At 37.2% G+C, this 16,862-nt stretch overlaps 1 protein-coding gene across 4 annotated transcripts in view; it reads right to left on the bottom strand.

Annotated features, from left to right (window-relative positions):
* Positions 1-15,346, bottom strand: part of LOC111864967 (multidrug resistance protein homolog 49) — a 47,281-nt gene extending 31,935 nt beyond the window's left edge. For 2 of the 4 annotated variants that reach the window (XM_023852619.2, XM_033751641.1), the window contains exons 1-8: positions 15,246-15,346; positions 9,056-9,192; positions 7,635-7,716; positions 6,045-6,238; positions 4,397-4,541; positions 2,452-2,552; positions 2,125-2,296; positions 724-848 (exon numbers count right to left, since the gene is read on the bottom strand). In XM_023852619.2, the coding sequence (XP_023708387.1) occupies positions 724-848; positions 2,125-2,296; positions 2,452-2,552; positions 4,397-4,541; positions 6,045-6,238; positions 7,635-7,716; positions 9,056-9,159 (923 nt within the window). In that variant the 5' untranslated portion in view covers positions 9,160-9,192; positions 15,246-15,346. Of the gene's footprint in view, positions 1-723; positions 849-2,124; positions 2,297-2,451; positions 2,553-4,396; positions 4,542-6,044; positions 6,239-7,634; positions 7,717-9,055; positions 9,193-15,169; positions 15,226-15,245 lie in introns of those variants that run through there. The other 2 variants (XM_033751642.1, XM_033751643.1) reach the window with 2 other exon arrangements.
* Positions 15,347-16,862: the final 1,516 nt, after the last annotated feature.

The following is a 16,862-nucleotide window of genomic DNA, read 5'->3' on the forward strand; positions in this document are numbered from 1 at the left end:
ACTACTGATTCATGTTACAGATATTAGAAAATAGAATATTTCCATCAGAGTTCATCCTGTGAATATGTTCCTTAGAGTTTCTTTTGAATTGTTCTATAAATTCTGTTCTGTTCTGTGAAATTTGTAGTTCTCTTGCAATTTCTTCTTACTTTTGGTGTATGAAGGAGTGTATACCACAGTCATCATCATGAAATGCATTTACACACTGTAGCATTTCTTCAGTACTATGACCACTGTACTAGTTAATATCCAGCTGCCAACCCCAAAGAGCGGGTAATTTCAAACCCCCTATATCCAGACAATAAGAGCTGGGATAGCGCAGTCGGTACAGTGACTGGCTAAGGGCTGGATAACCAATGGGTCAGAGTTCGAGTCCCAGTAGAGTCAAGAATTCTCACTTCTCCAAGTCATCCAGATCAGCCCTGGGGTCCACCCAACCTCCTATCCAATGGGAATGGGGGGCTCTTTCCTCCAGGGGTAAAGCGGCTGGGGCGTGAAGCTGACCACTCACCTACAGCTAGTGCCGAGGTCAAGAAAATGTGGATCTATACATCCACTCCTCCATACACATTTATGGTGTAGTGCTTAATTAGTTAAGCACAGGGACAACTTTACCTTTTATATCCAGACAATAAAGGAATAGTAACACAAGCAGTCTTACTTTGAAAGCGTTTATAAATATTCATGGACTAGGGTTTAGTCATAATTGCAGAGAGCTCATACCTGGCAACTTCCTTGTTCTCACCTCCAAACGCCACCACTGTCCGCAGAGAACTTAGCACTTCTTCCACCACTGCCCCGGCATCGCCATATGAATCTAGCTCCTGTGCTGTCAGTGAACTTTGTACCTGAAGAAGGATAGGGTTATTAGATTCAATGACAAAAATTTAAAACTGCATATATTTCTATTAGTATGAAGTGTATTATGGCATTTTTGGTTAAGTGTGGTGAATATTTGTGGAAAATGTATATCTCAAAATTATCCTCATCCATTCTTCTAGGTATAAACAATGTAAGATTTGAGGTTTTCACGGCAGTGACTATGAAGAAAGCAGTCTTCTGGGATTTGGCACCGTGTATATGTGGTGTTAACAACTTTGCTTTTTTAATGTACATTTCCTTTTGGGATTTAAAGAACTTTATAAATATGAAACTGCAATCACACCCATTTTTAAATAACTTGTAGTGTATTCAAAACAAGTTAATTTTCTACTTTGATAAATACTTATGAATATAAGGAATTTTGTTCTTTATGTGTTTTGTCTCCAACATATGGGTTAGAAAATAAGTTTAATATGAAAGAGGTGAAAAGAAACACGTTTTCACTTCCATTTTCTCTTTTTGTCAGTGATATGTGCATGTCACATCCCTTCTGTCCTTGAGAATTTACTCATAAATTAATTTAAAACTTCTAGCATTGAGGCTCTAAGTTTTTTTACATGCACTTACAGCTGAACTTTCATTTCATAATGGATTCTCAAATTTCTGATTCCAAGAAGTATATGATAACAGGATGACCCCCCCAAAATATAACGTGATTCTATTATATGTATGCATGGAACATATAATGTTGTATCAAGATAAATATAAAAAAGAGTCCCAGTGACATTAATAACATAAATGAAACTTCTGATCAATCAGTTTCTTCCAGTTCAGTTACTTTTATTTTGGACCAATCTGTAGTATGGACTAACATATGCTACACGTGTTAACATACCAAAGGCTGTTGGTACATGAACCATTAAATGTCAACCTCTTTAAGTGGGTATGATGATAATGCCCTTCATGTGTGACTACGCAATAGAGTAGGAATGATATATTCTTGTTGTGCCCAATCCATAGCTTGTAACAGAACAAGAAAAATGTGAATGTATAATAATTCCAGCACTGGTACTGCTATTCTCACAGAGATGGCATTAACTTGTATGCAGACATGTATTTCATTTTCTTCTTGTATTGTATTATAAAAAAATAAAAACAATGCACCAATGTAGAAATTATTCGAAGAGAAGTTACATTGACATGAAGCGTAAACAAAATCTGTTCATGCCTGCATATGTATAAACATGCAGCCACACAAGTACTTGACAGAGGTATGTAAATGCAACATGATTTTATAATTACTTTTGCTACTATTGCTTGAGCGAAGATCTCTACAGGAGCACAACATAACACCACCAGTGTTAGCTTCCATCCATGTATGAAGGATATGATGACAGAAATAATAAAATTAGTGAGAAGGTACACAAAGATACCCATCTTCTCACCAATCCCATCTTGCAGCTTGTCTAGGTCCCTGTAATTAATACAATCAAGTAACTAACTATGATCATAAAGAACTTCTTATCCTGTGCTGGAACGTTATAATGAACAGTATTTTCGCTGGTTCATGGAGACCAGTTATATTAAACTATTAGACTATGGTTAATAACGAAAGCAACCGCTACTTACTCTGTGATTCTGCTGGCAAAATTTGCAGTCTTGTTAGTATCATACCAAGACATATCCTGACGCAGCACTGCCTGCAGGAACATCCACCGCACTCGACCTATCTGCGAAGTGATAGTTCTTACAAATTAGCCCACACCCATTCACAGGCATCATAATATCAGTCACTGACATTTCAAGCAGGATATATCATCTTGTAATAACGCCTCCTCCATTGTTCCCTTCCCTCCCACTTAGAAACAATCCTCCTATTGACTGATATCTTCCAAGAACAATATAGACATATTTTAAGTTGCAAATTTTATTTTTCTCTTCCTACTCTATTCTGCATAACTCCAACTCTTGGTTTCTATGACTATCCTTAACCCCAGTAACTGTTCGTTCAGTATATTCATATTTCGTGCTCTCAAAAGGATACACACTGTTGACTTAGTATAATACATTCTCATAAAACTGCAAACCTTAATTTCATTAAGTTTTCTTTTAGTGTTTATTCTTTGGATGCTACTTGCAACATAATTATTAAAATTCTTCAGTTAGTCATTTCAGAACAATTAACAGGTGTTCTGTTTTTCTAAAGTGAAAATTTAATAATTCAGTATTATGTCATAAATTTACAAATGTATTTTACACAAATAAATTACACCCATAATGTTCGTGGAATCTAAATGTTAAACTATTTTCATAATGGTGACTCTTCATATTGTGTCTTCTATGTTCTGAAAACGTCTAGGCTTAAAATTTCTGAGTAACAGGGTCTCATGAGCAACTTTGTGTTCCTACAAGAAAGGTAAGCATGCAGTCTGGTTACATAGTCATGCTACAAGGGAAGTGGTCACTGAGATCCACGGTGAGGCGGAAAAGAATATGCCCAGTGCAGGATAATGATAGCATGAACAGGAGAAGTGAATATAACTCACATTTCATGTTCAGTGCTCCTATTGGCCTGAGCCAGTTCCTACTCCTCCATCCTTCCATGGAACTGAGTGACCGACTTTCTTGCAATGTACCTATTTAACCTACTCATTTCAACCCTGAATGTGAGGGTAACATGTTCCTCTGAATCTCTGGTATCCACCAACAAGATTATAAATTGTTAAAATTGAGAACAGTGCCAACTGTGCATGTTAAACTATCAAAAATAAAAGAAGTAATAAATATGAATGGGGAAAATAATTAATTTCTGCTGCAAACAAAATATTGTATTAGCCTATGATTATTCTGTGGACATTTGTTGTATGAAGTGCTCTTCTATTCTAACCAGTCTGATTCAAAATAGAATAAATATTTCATTTTTAATACAAGGTTTAACTGTCAACCATCACATGACTCTTGATTACTAATGCAAATGTTGTATAACTATGGGTATAGTCAGAATGAGTTGACAGGATAGAATTTTTAGACAGAAATAGAAGATAACACCAGGGACATACTGTGGCTGAAAGGATTAGGTCAATTGAAAAATCCAATGACCTCAATGGAAATTGATCCTGCGACCTTCAGGCTTGTAATCATAGTGCCTCTATATGAATAATTTTGAATATCTCTAAAATAACAACAAATCAGTGAAAATTATGTAAAGTTTTTAGCAGCAGTTCTTTGTAATATAACAAATAGCCAATTAATTTGTGTTGTCATGATGTGTAAATAATATAAAGCAACTTAACATCAGTTTTATCATGTATGTCTATACTTAGAAATAAAAAATTTAGAAGTCATTTCACAGAGAATATATTTATGTATACAAGATTTTGTCATACACTTTGTCACTTTAGGAGATATGGAAAATTATAAATTTTACACCCTAAAATATATTAGTATTTTCCTGGAATACAGTGATAAATGGTGAGTCAATCTGGACTTCATACATACATTTTTATTTCTGCAGCAAAATTATGGAGATTATTCAAAATATTTCTTGAGAAATGTGGAAACCTTCCAAGCTTACCTGCTGCTGTGCTGCATAATTCAGGAGTGAAATACTCAGTACTCCAAGAACAAACTGTATGAGGCCAACTGTAGTAGCACCAATTCCAAAAGCAGCTGAGTCTTCCAACAGGGCTTGTGATCGTTCCTCATGACTGCCATTAACTCTACAAAGGAAATGAACAATTTTGTTATTATATCCAAAAACAGATAAAACCAGACATTAAGTTTAACTAAGTTTTTCTTATTTCCAATTTCCTCTTCTTAATTTTCTTGTGTTATGCAATGCATATACTTGTATAATACATACAACCAGTTTTACAGGAAGAACTTACATCTACTAAGAATTATAGAAACCCACTCACTAACTCCCACAGCATTCTTCACGCGAACACTTTTACGAGTATACTTATGATACTTATGACACAAGTTTCTGTTACATCACCCATGGTGGTGAGTGGTTGCAAACCTGTGTACAGCTGCATAAAAACGATTATGGAATGTATTTTATTTGTTTAGTTTAGAACAATTCTTTCTCCTGATACAGAGCATTGAAGAACAACATAAAACCTCTTTATTGCAAAAATTTTTCAAGATATTCATATGTTCTCTTAGATGCATCTGCCTGTAAAACCAATAGTCCAACTAACAAACAACATTAGAACTATGGGATATATGTAAAATACAAACATCAACTTCAGTTATTGAATTTATTCAATGCTTTACATCAGAGTACAAAGCATTATTTCCTGATATACTATTTTTTTTACTGCTAGTGGGGTGGGACTAAGTCCCTTGTACTGCGGCCACTTCTGGCCTACTGTACCAGCCCCAGATGATAGGTGAAGGTGACTGCGGAGTAATTGGTGGAATGACGATTGGCAGGGGAAACCGAAGATCTTGGAGAAAACCTGCCCCAGCGCCACTTTTGTCCTCCACAAATCCCACTTGACCAGACCCAGGACTGAACCCAGGCCACCGCGGTGGGAAGCCACCAACTAACCGTTTGAGCTATGGTGCGGCCCTCCTTAGATACTAACTTCATTCCTTCTTGAGAAGCTAAGTGTTGCTTAGGTACTCAAAAATTTTTCATTTTTAATGGAACCTGAAAGTTCATTTCCATGTTCACAGAGCTCGCCACTGGTCCCTACCTTAAGCCAGGTGAATTCTTAACAAAACTTCATTCCTTCTTGAGAAGCTAAGTGTTGCTCAGCTACTCAAAAAATTCACATTTTTAATGGAACCGAAAGGTTCATTTCCATGTTCACAGAGCTCACTACTTGTCCCTATCTTAAACCAGGTGAATTCTTAACATATTACTTAAAATAATCTCTTCTCTGAGTAAGCGCTATATGTAACAAGCAGCATTTTCAAGCAAGGGAAGTTGTTTGTCATATCAATATGATTTCATTCAAGGCTAGAAGTAACTGAGACAGCACTGATTTTTCAAATAGGACACTTTATGTTTATTCTGAACAGTGAATGAACTCATATAGAAGCCGCCTTCAGACATTCACTCTGTTGTTGAATGTGATTTCTTTCATTGTGATATTGAAAGAGGTCAGGAGTATACTATCTTGAAATGGTTCAATTTTATGATCACAACAAAACCGTTGTTTAGGCCATATCTGTTTCAAAGAGAGGAAATATTAAATTGACACTGAACTTACAGGACTGTCCCTCCTCCAAAGATCTGCAGCACTGAAGTAGGTGTTGATGTGATGTTTTCACTTGCACGGTCTACCAGAAGTGTAGTGAACTCACCATACAAAATGATTACTATTGGAACACCACAGCCTGTGGCAATGCCCAGCAACAGGCCTGCTAACACGAGGAACCGCTCCAAGCATGTGGCATATCGGAACTGCCAACATTAAAAAGTCACAGAAGAATGAAATTTTAAGATGAGTTATTTTTAATTTTAATTGCTGTGCTACATTTAATTTAATTTAATTTATTCTTATATTCGAGTAGATCCAATTACAGGACGAGAAACAAGTTGACACACCACTGGATACAGAATGCGTCAAAAATCAAAACAAATGTTCCAACCAATTACTGGAACAAGTCAAAATAACATAATATAAAACATAGACAAAACAGTCACTAAACATAATAAAATGTGACTACAACAAGACTTAAATACTAAATGAAAACATATTAATCATTTATCTTATAAAATTCATCCAGTTTATAAAAACAATGCATATTAATGAATGTTATCAATAAACAATACAATATCAAATAATGTATGTTACATCACTCACACATCAAAAGAAAAACTATAAAAACATCTAACATGCATGAACAATAAATGGAATAAATAACTTCTCTCAGAAGTGTACTAAAAATTATTATGGTAATAAATACATTCGAAAATAAATAAATAAATTCATAAAACAACTAGAGATTGTATGTTAAAATAAATAAAAGTCATATTTGGCGTGTATGCAGATCTAAAGTAGATGATTATTAATATATTTTTAGTTAGTTAATAGGACTTGTCAAGGTTAATTTTAGATACTGTTTATAAGAACCAAGATGACCCCTTGTGTTCCATTCTAATATTCATTTAAAGAATAAAATGAACCAGCAAGAAGAAACTCTTTTAGGGCCTGTTTGAATTTAGTAATATAATTTAATAGTTTCCTGATGCCTTGTGGTAGATTATTGAATATCCTAATTCCTGAATAATGTACACCCTTCTGCACTTTAGCTAATTTATTACTTGGAAAATGTAAGTCAAGACCTTGTCTGGTGTTAATGCTGTGTGTAGCAGAATTAAATTTAAATATATCTAAATTCTTAACAACAAAAATTGATACAGAAAATATATATTGAGAATATAAGGGCAGAATATTTAACTGCCTGAACAATGGATGACAAGCGTCCTTATTTCTTGCCTTCATAATAATTCTCACTATTCGTTTTTGGATTTTGAAAATTAAATTACTATGAGTCGAATTGCCCCCAAATATTATTCCATACGACATAATGGAATGTACATATGCAAAATGAATCATCCTTAAACTCTCCTGAGTCATAACTGAGTGATAACATGATTTTAAATTAAACTTCATGGGGTTATAGTTTCATGTTTTCAAATAAATTAATTGGAAGATAATTTTATTACATAATGTATATACATTAAATGCAGTGGATACTTGTTAGCCTGTGTTAATTTCAGACAATCTGATTTTCATAAAATTAGTCATTGAATCCCACATTCTCTGACAAAGAGTGGAGTCTCATCTACTTACCAGCTTGTAAAATGCTACAGGTTGGAACTGTGGACTCTCAGGTGGTTTTGGCTTGGTTGTTTCATTAAGTGGCACACTCTCCCTGAAATGAAATGTCTTAAGCGTCAACATTTAGCAACAGGCTTCATATATTTGTTTACAACAGAGAAAAGGACAAAGAGACACTATAAAAATCCAAAGAAGTAGAAATATTTTGATTGAATCTGAGTTACTGAACAGTACAATTTTTTGCAAAGACAGCTTGCTGCTTGATTCTCACTCACTGCTTGCGTAGCATATCTGTGATCATGAGGAAGTGGTCAGTACTTTCCTGCAGAACACTGGCTAACTTCCACCAGACTACAAAAATCACATCCTAGAAGACAGTACTCTTCGGATTTATTTTTGATTTTGAAGGGTAAAATGTCTAATAACTCAAAATTCAGGAGTCACATGTTTGTAGTACAGGAAATCAAATATATCACAAAGAACAAGACCTAAAAGTTTGTGATGATAATGAATTAATAAAGTTATTGTTTCTGGACATTATTCATAGTCTTATTTTTATTTAAAACACACCATGTTTTGGAGAATTTTGGAGAGTTTTCCTACATTTCAACACCTAACTCATCTTTAAAACTGGAATCTGAAGGAAATATGATGTGGTAATGTGGACTGGATTGCCTTTACTGAAGACTAACCACAGTGAAGGACATTAGCATTGCCAGCATTGAACCTTTATACCCAAACACCAGACAGTTACTTTCTTTTTTCATCATTTAGACAATAAACCTGGAGGAGCTTACAGCCTTCAGTAGCACATACAGAGTGTAAGTGGTTTCTTGAAGAAAGCATCATGGTAGGCAAAAAGTAGCTTTCATAAATCACTCAAACAGGTTACAAGGTCATGACCAAAATAATATCATTCAACTCTGTCAACATAAATTAGGTGGGAGGGGGTCTTTAAGTTGACAATTATGTTGTGATCTATGAACTAATTGAAGGAAACTTGGAAGACAATCTGAACATAAATGTGACATCAAAAAGGAACACCATTTTCTGCAGTTAACATTCAAATGTCCTCTCCACTGTGCCTTTTCCAAAAACAAATTCAGTATTCTTGTGTTACATGAGATACCTTGTGTGAAGAACAGATTTCACTTAAAGCGTTTCTTAACAGAAGCTCCATATTTTTCAACAGTATAATGACAGGCTAAGGCCTGCATGACCAGGATTCAATTCCTGTAAGAGACAAGAGATTTCTGTCTTCACCACTATGTCCAAACCAGTTCTTGGGCCCACTCAGATTCCTATGCAATATTTATCAGCGCTCTTCCAACAGGGGTAAAGCAGCCAGGGTGTAAAGTTTACCACAATCACCAACTAGTGTTGTGGTCAAGACTATATGGAAACTTACATGTTCACAGTTTCACAATACTTACAACTGTAGGGAAGCTTTTCTATCGTTGAACTTCTCGTATATACCTTCATCATCAGAATTTGTCATAAAATGTTCTGAAATTATGCCATTTTTGCCTTCATGCATTCTCTATGTCATAGGTATTCAGCTTCAGACAATCTGAAAATAAAACAGCAAACACAATTTCTACTGTACAAGGATCAAACTGGGCCACACAAATGGCCTAGCTATTCTTTGGCACAAAATTTAAATTTGTTATGTACTGAAGCGAGGTGCGTAGTTGGTTGAGGGACTATGCTACAAGCCGGTAGGTCACAGGTTCAAGTCCCGATGAGGTCATTGGATTTTTTTTCAATTGACCTAATCCTTCCGGCAGCACTATGGCCCTGGGGTTGATTCAGCCTCTAACAGAAATGAGTACCAGGAATTAATTTAATAATTTTCCTGGGGAGTAAAGCATGGCTGGCGCATATGGCTGACAACCTTACCACCATCTTTGAGCTGATTGTCTAGATAATGTGGGACCCTCAACGTCTCACAACCCTATGGGCCTTCACGGCCTAGTACAGGGATAGCTTTATTTTTTTAATATTTTACTATTACTGAGGCGAGGTATTACAAAGGGTAACTGGAAAAGGCACAAGTCCAAGACATAGGAAAATGCAGACAGACAGCTATCCATACATCATATACATTTAAAATCCAGGGATCCTAGTATCTGAACAGCCTAGGACTGTGCACATGTTGGGTTGGCTACCAGAAAACTTAGATTAATAGAACTTCACAATAAGAACATACAAAATCTATTCTCTGGGATGCAATGCTCTGCAGTTTTGTAGAAAGCCAAGTAGCATTTCTAACGAACATTCTAACGAATGTCGTAGCCATCACGACAAGGACCGTAACAGATCCAGCAACATCAGAGGACGCGGAAGAACAGTGAGACCTCCAAAAAGTGAAAAGTGCAATCAATATAATAAAATTTAACTTTAGTTCATGAACTTTTAACCAATAATATAATTAAACTAGTTAAAGTGAATTTGACACAGTGATGAGCATAAGTAGGAAGTGACTGAATAACAAGTGAAAGTGAAAGCATAACTAGTGATCTGAATTGAAATTCGATTCACAAAATTTAAATTTTAACTTTTGACATTGAGAATAATATTTTAACTTGTGTTTTGTGAGAGGAGCTTGATATATTATTGAGTGTGGGCCTGAATAAGATACGGGATCGAATAAGTGAGAAGATGAATGTGATTGCATGTAATTATACAGCTGTGTTCGTACACCTGAGGATGACCTCTTGAGGTCGAAACATATAGTGTAATAACAATAAAAATATGTTGTGTGGTCGGTAAAATTGACTCTAATATTGACATGACATCCACCTTAGGGTCAAAGAGTAAGTGAAGCAACAAACCAGCAAGAAACAAGTAACCAATTTATGACTGTATTAAAAAAACTGATCACTGAACATAGACATGACGAGGTATGTTAACTTGGAATAATTACGTACAACTACTGGGAGCAAAGGACATGCATAGGGGTAAACATAAGTAATTTTTTTATTGCTAGTGGGGTGGGACTAAGTTCCTTATACTGTGGCCACTTCTGGCCTATTGTACCAGCCTCAGATGATAGGTGAGGGTAATTGTGGAGCAATTGGTGGAATGAAGATTCACAGGGAAAACCAAAGTACTCGGAGAAAACCTGCCCAGCGCCACTTTGTCCGCCACAAATCTCACTTGACCAGACCCGGGATAGAACCCAGGCTGCCACAATGGGAAGCCAGCGACTAATCGCTTGAGCTATGGCGCAGGCTAACATAAGTCATACTAGTGCTTATATACATCATCACAATGACTAATGGAACGACCTGTTGCAGACCCTGACTGCCTCAATTATGCCTCTCAACTGGTACCTTCCATTTGGTACTTTCCATTACTTGCCATTTTCTTCCAAATTTTGAAAGTTCTCAAGTCATGTTCATCACTGTCAAAATAATTTAAGGGCATCTTCCTGCTCTTCTAGTGCCTTCCAGCTTGTTGAATGTTAGATTCTTGCACAGATTTGTTTAATTTGTTCTAAAAAGATGTTCCAGTCACCCCAGTCTCCCTGCAACATCCACTTTGATTATGCTGGTTTCATCAGACACTTTGTTAAAATTTATGGTTATAAATAATTCGCCATGTGTAATTCTCATTAATGGGGTCATATATTTTTCTTAGTATTTTCCTTTAAAGTACTTTTTTTTTTCCTTGGCACTAAAGCCCCAGTGGGTCTAGGCCTACCTCCATGACCTCCGTTCACTTCGGTTTTTCTAGATCTTACACATATGGTAGGACTCCTTGGGCGAGTGATCAGCTCGTCGCAAGGCCTCTACCTGTACACAAACACAGAAAAACGCACACAAACATCCATGCCCTCAGTAGGATTCGAACCCACGATCCTGGTTTCCAAGCGAGCGAAGACAGTGCATGCCTTAGACCGCTCGGCTACCATGGCCGGGTTAAAGTACTTTTAGTTAGCTCTTATATTCAGTATACACAATTTCTTTCTGGATGTAATTTTCTTATCTTTCCCTAACAAAATTTCATATAAAATTTTCATTCAGTATACAGAATTCTGAAACCGTTGTTCTCAATCTGAAATTGTAAGAGCCTACATGGGTGTAGGGCTGCTCATTCAAAAGCTAATGGTACATTGATGTTGAGAAAAATACAAAATTTTTGATCAAATAATTCTACCTCCAAGCCCAAAATATGTGTCTTGAACCCTGACAGTAATGGTTGAATACATCTTGCAAATGGTATGGTGCAAACTAATTGTTTTTCTAGTGTTTATATAGAATCAGGAACACCATTACTTTGAGTGGAGAAGGGCCTCTTCCCCTGCAGTTATGCAGCCACACTGGCAGTGCTTCTCAGTCACCCACCTTACATTGCAGTTTTCTTCCTAACTCTGCGTTACAGGCATGAGATAAATATCAGAGCTCCTAGAACATTGGAAATAGTTTTCCAATTCCAAGCACATCTTCATGAAAACTTATCACGGTCACCCTTGCAGACATAACCTCTTGTATGACGTGCTTGTGATCTGTGTCTTGTTCAGCAGAGGAAGGGCTCAACACTAGCCCTCTAAACAGGCATTACTTGTCAGAGATGCTGTCTATTGTAATCACCTTTCTCTCTACACCAATGGATCAGCTGTTTGCAAATTTGATTCTGACGATCATATTTGCAGATTCCACCTACATAATCTCAGCAGAATATACATAGTAGAACTGTGAGCAGTATAAGGAGCCCTTACTTATAAGAGTCATTAAACTCTGACATGCTTTTCGAGACATTAAAATCATCTGGTGCAATTACAGCTCAAATATTCTGCCAACAATCTCCTATTTATAAGAAGAGTTAATGTGTTGTCTTGTGTGTTGGGTGCCAGGCCATGCCAGTACCCCCGGGAAGAAGGTCGCTGACACCGTTGCTGAAGGAGCTTAATTAAGGTAAATTTTACCATGGGCTTAATTATCAAAGCACCACGCCTTGTAGATGTATGGGGAGTGGAGGTATAGCTCCAGCATTCTTAACCTCGATATTAGATATAAGTCAGTGGTTCAGCTTCACACCCCTGCAGAATTTCACTTGGAGACACTGCTCTTGTTACCCATTGGATAGGAGGCTGGGTTAAAACCAGATCCGGTCTGGATGCTGTGGAGAAGAGAAAAATTTTTTGCTCCTGCCAAGAATAAAATATTTTCAAAGGATCTATGTGTAAGGTATAGGTAAACCTGGGCTTAATTAATTAAGCTCCAAAAGAAGCTAGAGATGTAGACCACCCTTGTGGTAGGGCCCTGGTAAGCGACATCCGTGCATAACTTCAGTGTGCAGTGGAGTGCGAGACGTAAAACTCGCAGTATAGGTATGACAGTCTTCCTTTAGAGCTATACGGAGGTCTCTTCGCTTGCGGATTTCTTATTTTTCCTTCTACCCTGAAGATGGAGGCGATACTTTCCTCCGAAACGTCAGTTAACACCACATCTACACGGTACCTCATCCCAGAAGACTGCTTTCTTCATCAACAATATTATCTAACATCTGTAAGTTGTTATTGCGTAACCGCAAAACGAAACTCTTTTATTTCTTGCCTTGTCCTTCCCTTTCGAAGGCAGATGTTTTAATCACTTTAACATGAATATTGACAAGGTTCAGCTCTGTTTCAACGAGTGATATAACCGAAGAGTTTTTATACTTCAAGACAACTTATAGAACACAATGTTTTGTTTGTACAGGCTAGTCTTGCTCGTTAAATAAACTAACAAACTATTCAAGAAAGAAATTCCAGATTAGCACTTTTCCCAGAGTTTTTAAACAATGATCTTCACAGCCTGACTGTAATAAAAGATCAAACAAAAACAAAAAGGACTCCGTGGTTTCAGTCCGCAAGCTAATTATACCGACCGAGCGACAGTCGCTTGATGACGAAGTTAATACCAACTTTTAAGATCCAATTATCAAACCAATCTGGACATATGGACTAGAATTATGGGTCTGCTTAACTAAATCAAATGTTGCAAACATACAAAGATCTCAATCCAAGATACTCCGTCAAATTGTTAATGCTCCCTGGTACGTAACAAATCATACACTACATACAGATCTACAGGTACCAACCGCACAGGAAGCAATACGCAAGAAAGCCACCCCAATCAGCTCATGGAACAACTCCTGGAACCAGTAAGCAACAAAACTATAAAAACTGTGGCCAAGTGAACTAATCTTAAGTTAATGTATAGATACTAATTATAGATTATACAGGTGATTTCGCTGGATATCAACCTGCTCATGCCACTAGTCATTAGTATAGCTAATGATTAATCAGCACTTTAGCTTATAGAATTATGTAATATTCTGATTGCTAAAATATATATAATTATAAAAAACCTTTTAAGATAATGTTTATAAATTCGCTTTGAAAAGCTGAAGGCTTGTCGTTTTCAAAATTTAACAGACGTAATCTGATATTATGTTGGAAACACCAACTAGTCTGCAAAATCTTCTATATAAGGAACATGTTCGTATGACAAGGTTGAACAGATGTTAGTTTCGAAGAGCACACATTTTCCAAATGCATTTCTTTAATATTTCACAGCTGTGGCTATATCCGCAACGTGGATATGTGCAGAGCAAAATGGAACACCATTAAGTAACCTCGACAGCAGACGGGCTAGCTGAATTGCAATATCCAGCACATAGAGCAGAAGCTACGTCTTGCAAAAGAACGGCCTGACAGCAATGTCTGTATCTCCATTGCGTAGTCAGTGTCGGCGCACCAAGTGACAATAATGTTTATAGATTAAACGTCTCCGTAAGTTACCTTGTAAAACAAAGTAATTCGCACAGAATTACTGCGTTTGGGAATATTTTTTGGAATACTTTACATTACAATTTAGAAATCGACTTGGCCCAGTCTGTACAGTGACTAGGCTAGAGATTGGAGCACTAGAGAATCGGGGTTTAATTCTTTCTCTTCACCATTGCCTTCTGACAGCCTCTGAGGCCCAATAAGTCTCCTGCCATATAAATTTGAGGGTCACTTTCCTAGGCTATGAAGCCACTGACGCGTGAAACTGATTATTCATCTTCGTCTAGTATCGATGTTAAAATGCATGGATCTATATCTCCACTTTCCCATGTTCCTTCATGGCGTGGTGCCTTGAAGCATGCGGAAATTTCAAGCCCTAAATTTCTGATTCACAGGGAAAAGAATCTTTAAAAAGAAAGACAAAAAATAAAAAGGAAAACCAAAGCGAGTACTGTGTATAAACACACAATTTAAATATCAACATAAAAATATTATTGATATCGTGTCATATGTCGGTATCGAATGTTAAACATGACACATCTAAATAAACAACAAACAATTTATTTTTTCATCAATTTATCAGTCTTTACAATATGATGAAATCAACAGTACTTTCTAAATGCATGGACGCTAATAATTCCCGGGGCCTTTTTCGTATGGTTATAAAGGCCTCCTGTTAATAGTTATCCCCTCATTAACAATGAAAATAATCCTGTTAGTTGTGCTCCTTAACTAAGCAACTAACGAAATCGATAGTGCAGTATCTTACTTGAAAGAAAAAAAAACCTATTCAGCCAAGTCAAGGAATTCCTGCATAAATTATGCTAATTATTTGCGTTCGGTACCTTGAAAAACTTTCAAGCACAATGCCAGTAAATACACGATCACACACCACCACTACCAGAAACACAATGATGTTATGGCACTTCAGTTATCTTCAGAGTGTTCGAAATGACATGGCAACAGTCTGCGCCTGCGTTCCATGTTGCAATTTGTGGTATGCCGTGAATCGTCACTACTTCGAACAATTGGAACTGCCAATTTTTATGCATATTAGCTCAGTTTGTATAATGACAAGGCTACAGGCTTGACGTCTAGGGGATCAGGGTCAGATTCCCGGTCGAGGCAAGATATTTTTCTCTTCTCCGTAGCGTTCAGACCGGTTCTGGGGCCTACCCAGTTTCCTGTACAAAGGTTACGGCCGGTTGGGTATAAAGCGGTCGGGGCGTAAAGTTAATTACTCGCCTGCATGTAGTGTCGTGGTTAAGAATGGGGGAGCTATACCCTCACTCCCCCACAGGTCCCTGTGGCATGGTGCTTAATTCGTTAGTTACAGGGACAAAGTTACTTTTCTAATATTTTATTTAGAACCGAGAATTTTCCGAAATGAGAATTTAATGATACAGTTTCCCACTTTTTGTCCGCTTAGATAAGTATTGAAATACGCTTATTGTATCTAATTTGTACTGAAAAGTTGCAAATTTCCGCTTGTAAAAAACATATACAACAGAAATGAACGAAGTTTTGTAATGCTGCTCAGGTGAAAAAGGGGTGGGGGGGTATTTTCCCCGGGGTAAGGCGCCCGGGGCGTGAAGATGACCATTGAGTTCCATATATTCCCTGGCCAAGAATGGAAAATTTATATCTTCACTCACAAATACGTCTTCATGGCGCGGTGGTTAATTAATTTTTAAGTACAGGGAAAACTTTAATTACCTATTTCTTTCCTGCTGCATGTACGGTACTTCTGAAGCGAAACTGCTGCCCCGGACGTTGAACTCGGCAAGCCGAATAGCTAAATCGTAGCCTGCAGTCTTATGTTAACGGGATTATCTTGTACCCAGTTCATGTGGACAGTGGGCGTCGAATATTCATGTTTATTCCAGCCGTCTTTCAGTTTACAATTCGACTGCCCTTCATGAGTTCCTCTTGTATACAGGTATTTAGAAAATTTCTTCATCGTATACTGTTATCATTTCAGTTCGAATCGTTTCAAGTAACCACACACTGAATAATCCTTCACAGTGAAATGGGGAAGTTATAAAACAGTGACTTTGGAGGTAAGGGTAAAGTAAAAGCAAAATTATCCCTCTATTTAATTATGCATTAAGCACCACACCATGAAGACGTGTGAGGGAGTGAATGTGAGCTCTGTCATTTTTGATCTCGGCAATGGATGAAGATAAATGGCCAGTTTCACGCCCCTGTCGCTTTACCCCCGGGGAAAGAGCTCCTGGTACCTATTGGATAGGACGCTGGGTGGGCCTCAACACCGATCTTGACGCTTGTAAAGGGAGAATAATTTCTTGACTCTGCCAGGAATCGAACCACTGTCGTTCAACCCGTAACCCGTCAATATACCGACTGAGCTAGCGACCTCCGTAGTCTATGGGTAACGTTCCCACCTCATGACTCCCTCCGGGAGGGACTTTAAGCCGTGTGTCCCGTGTCGTAGATTTACG

This window comes from Cryptotermes secundus, unplaced genomic scaffold (assembly GCF_002891405.2).
Source record: "Cryptotermes secundus unplaced genomic scaffold, Csec_1.0 scaffold209, whole genome shotgun sequence".
NCBI classification, from domain to species: Eukaryota; Metazoa; Arthropoda; class Insecta; order Blattodea; family Kalotermitidae; genus Cryptotermes; species Cryptotermes secundus.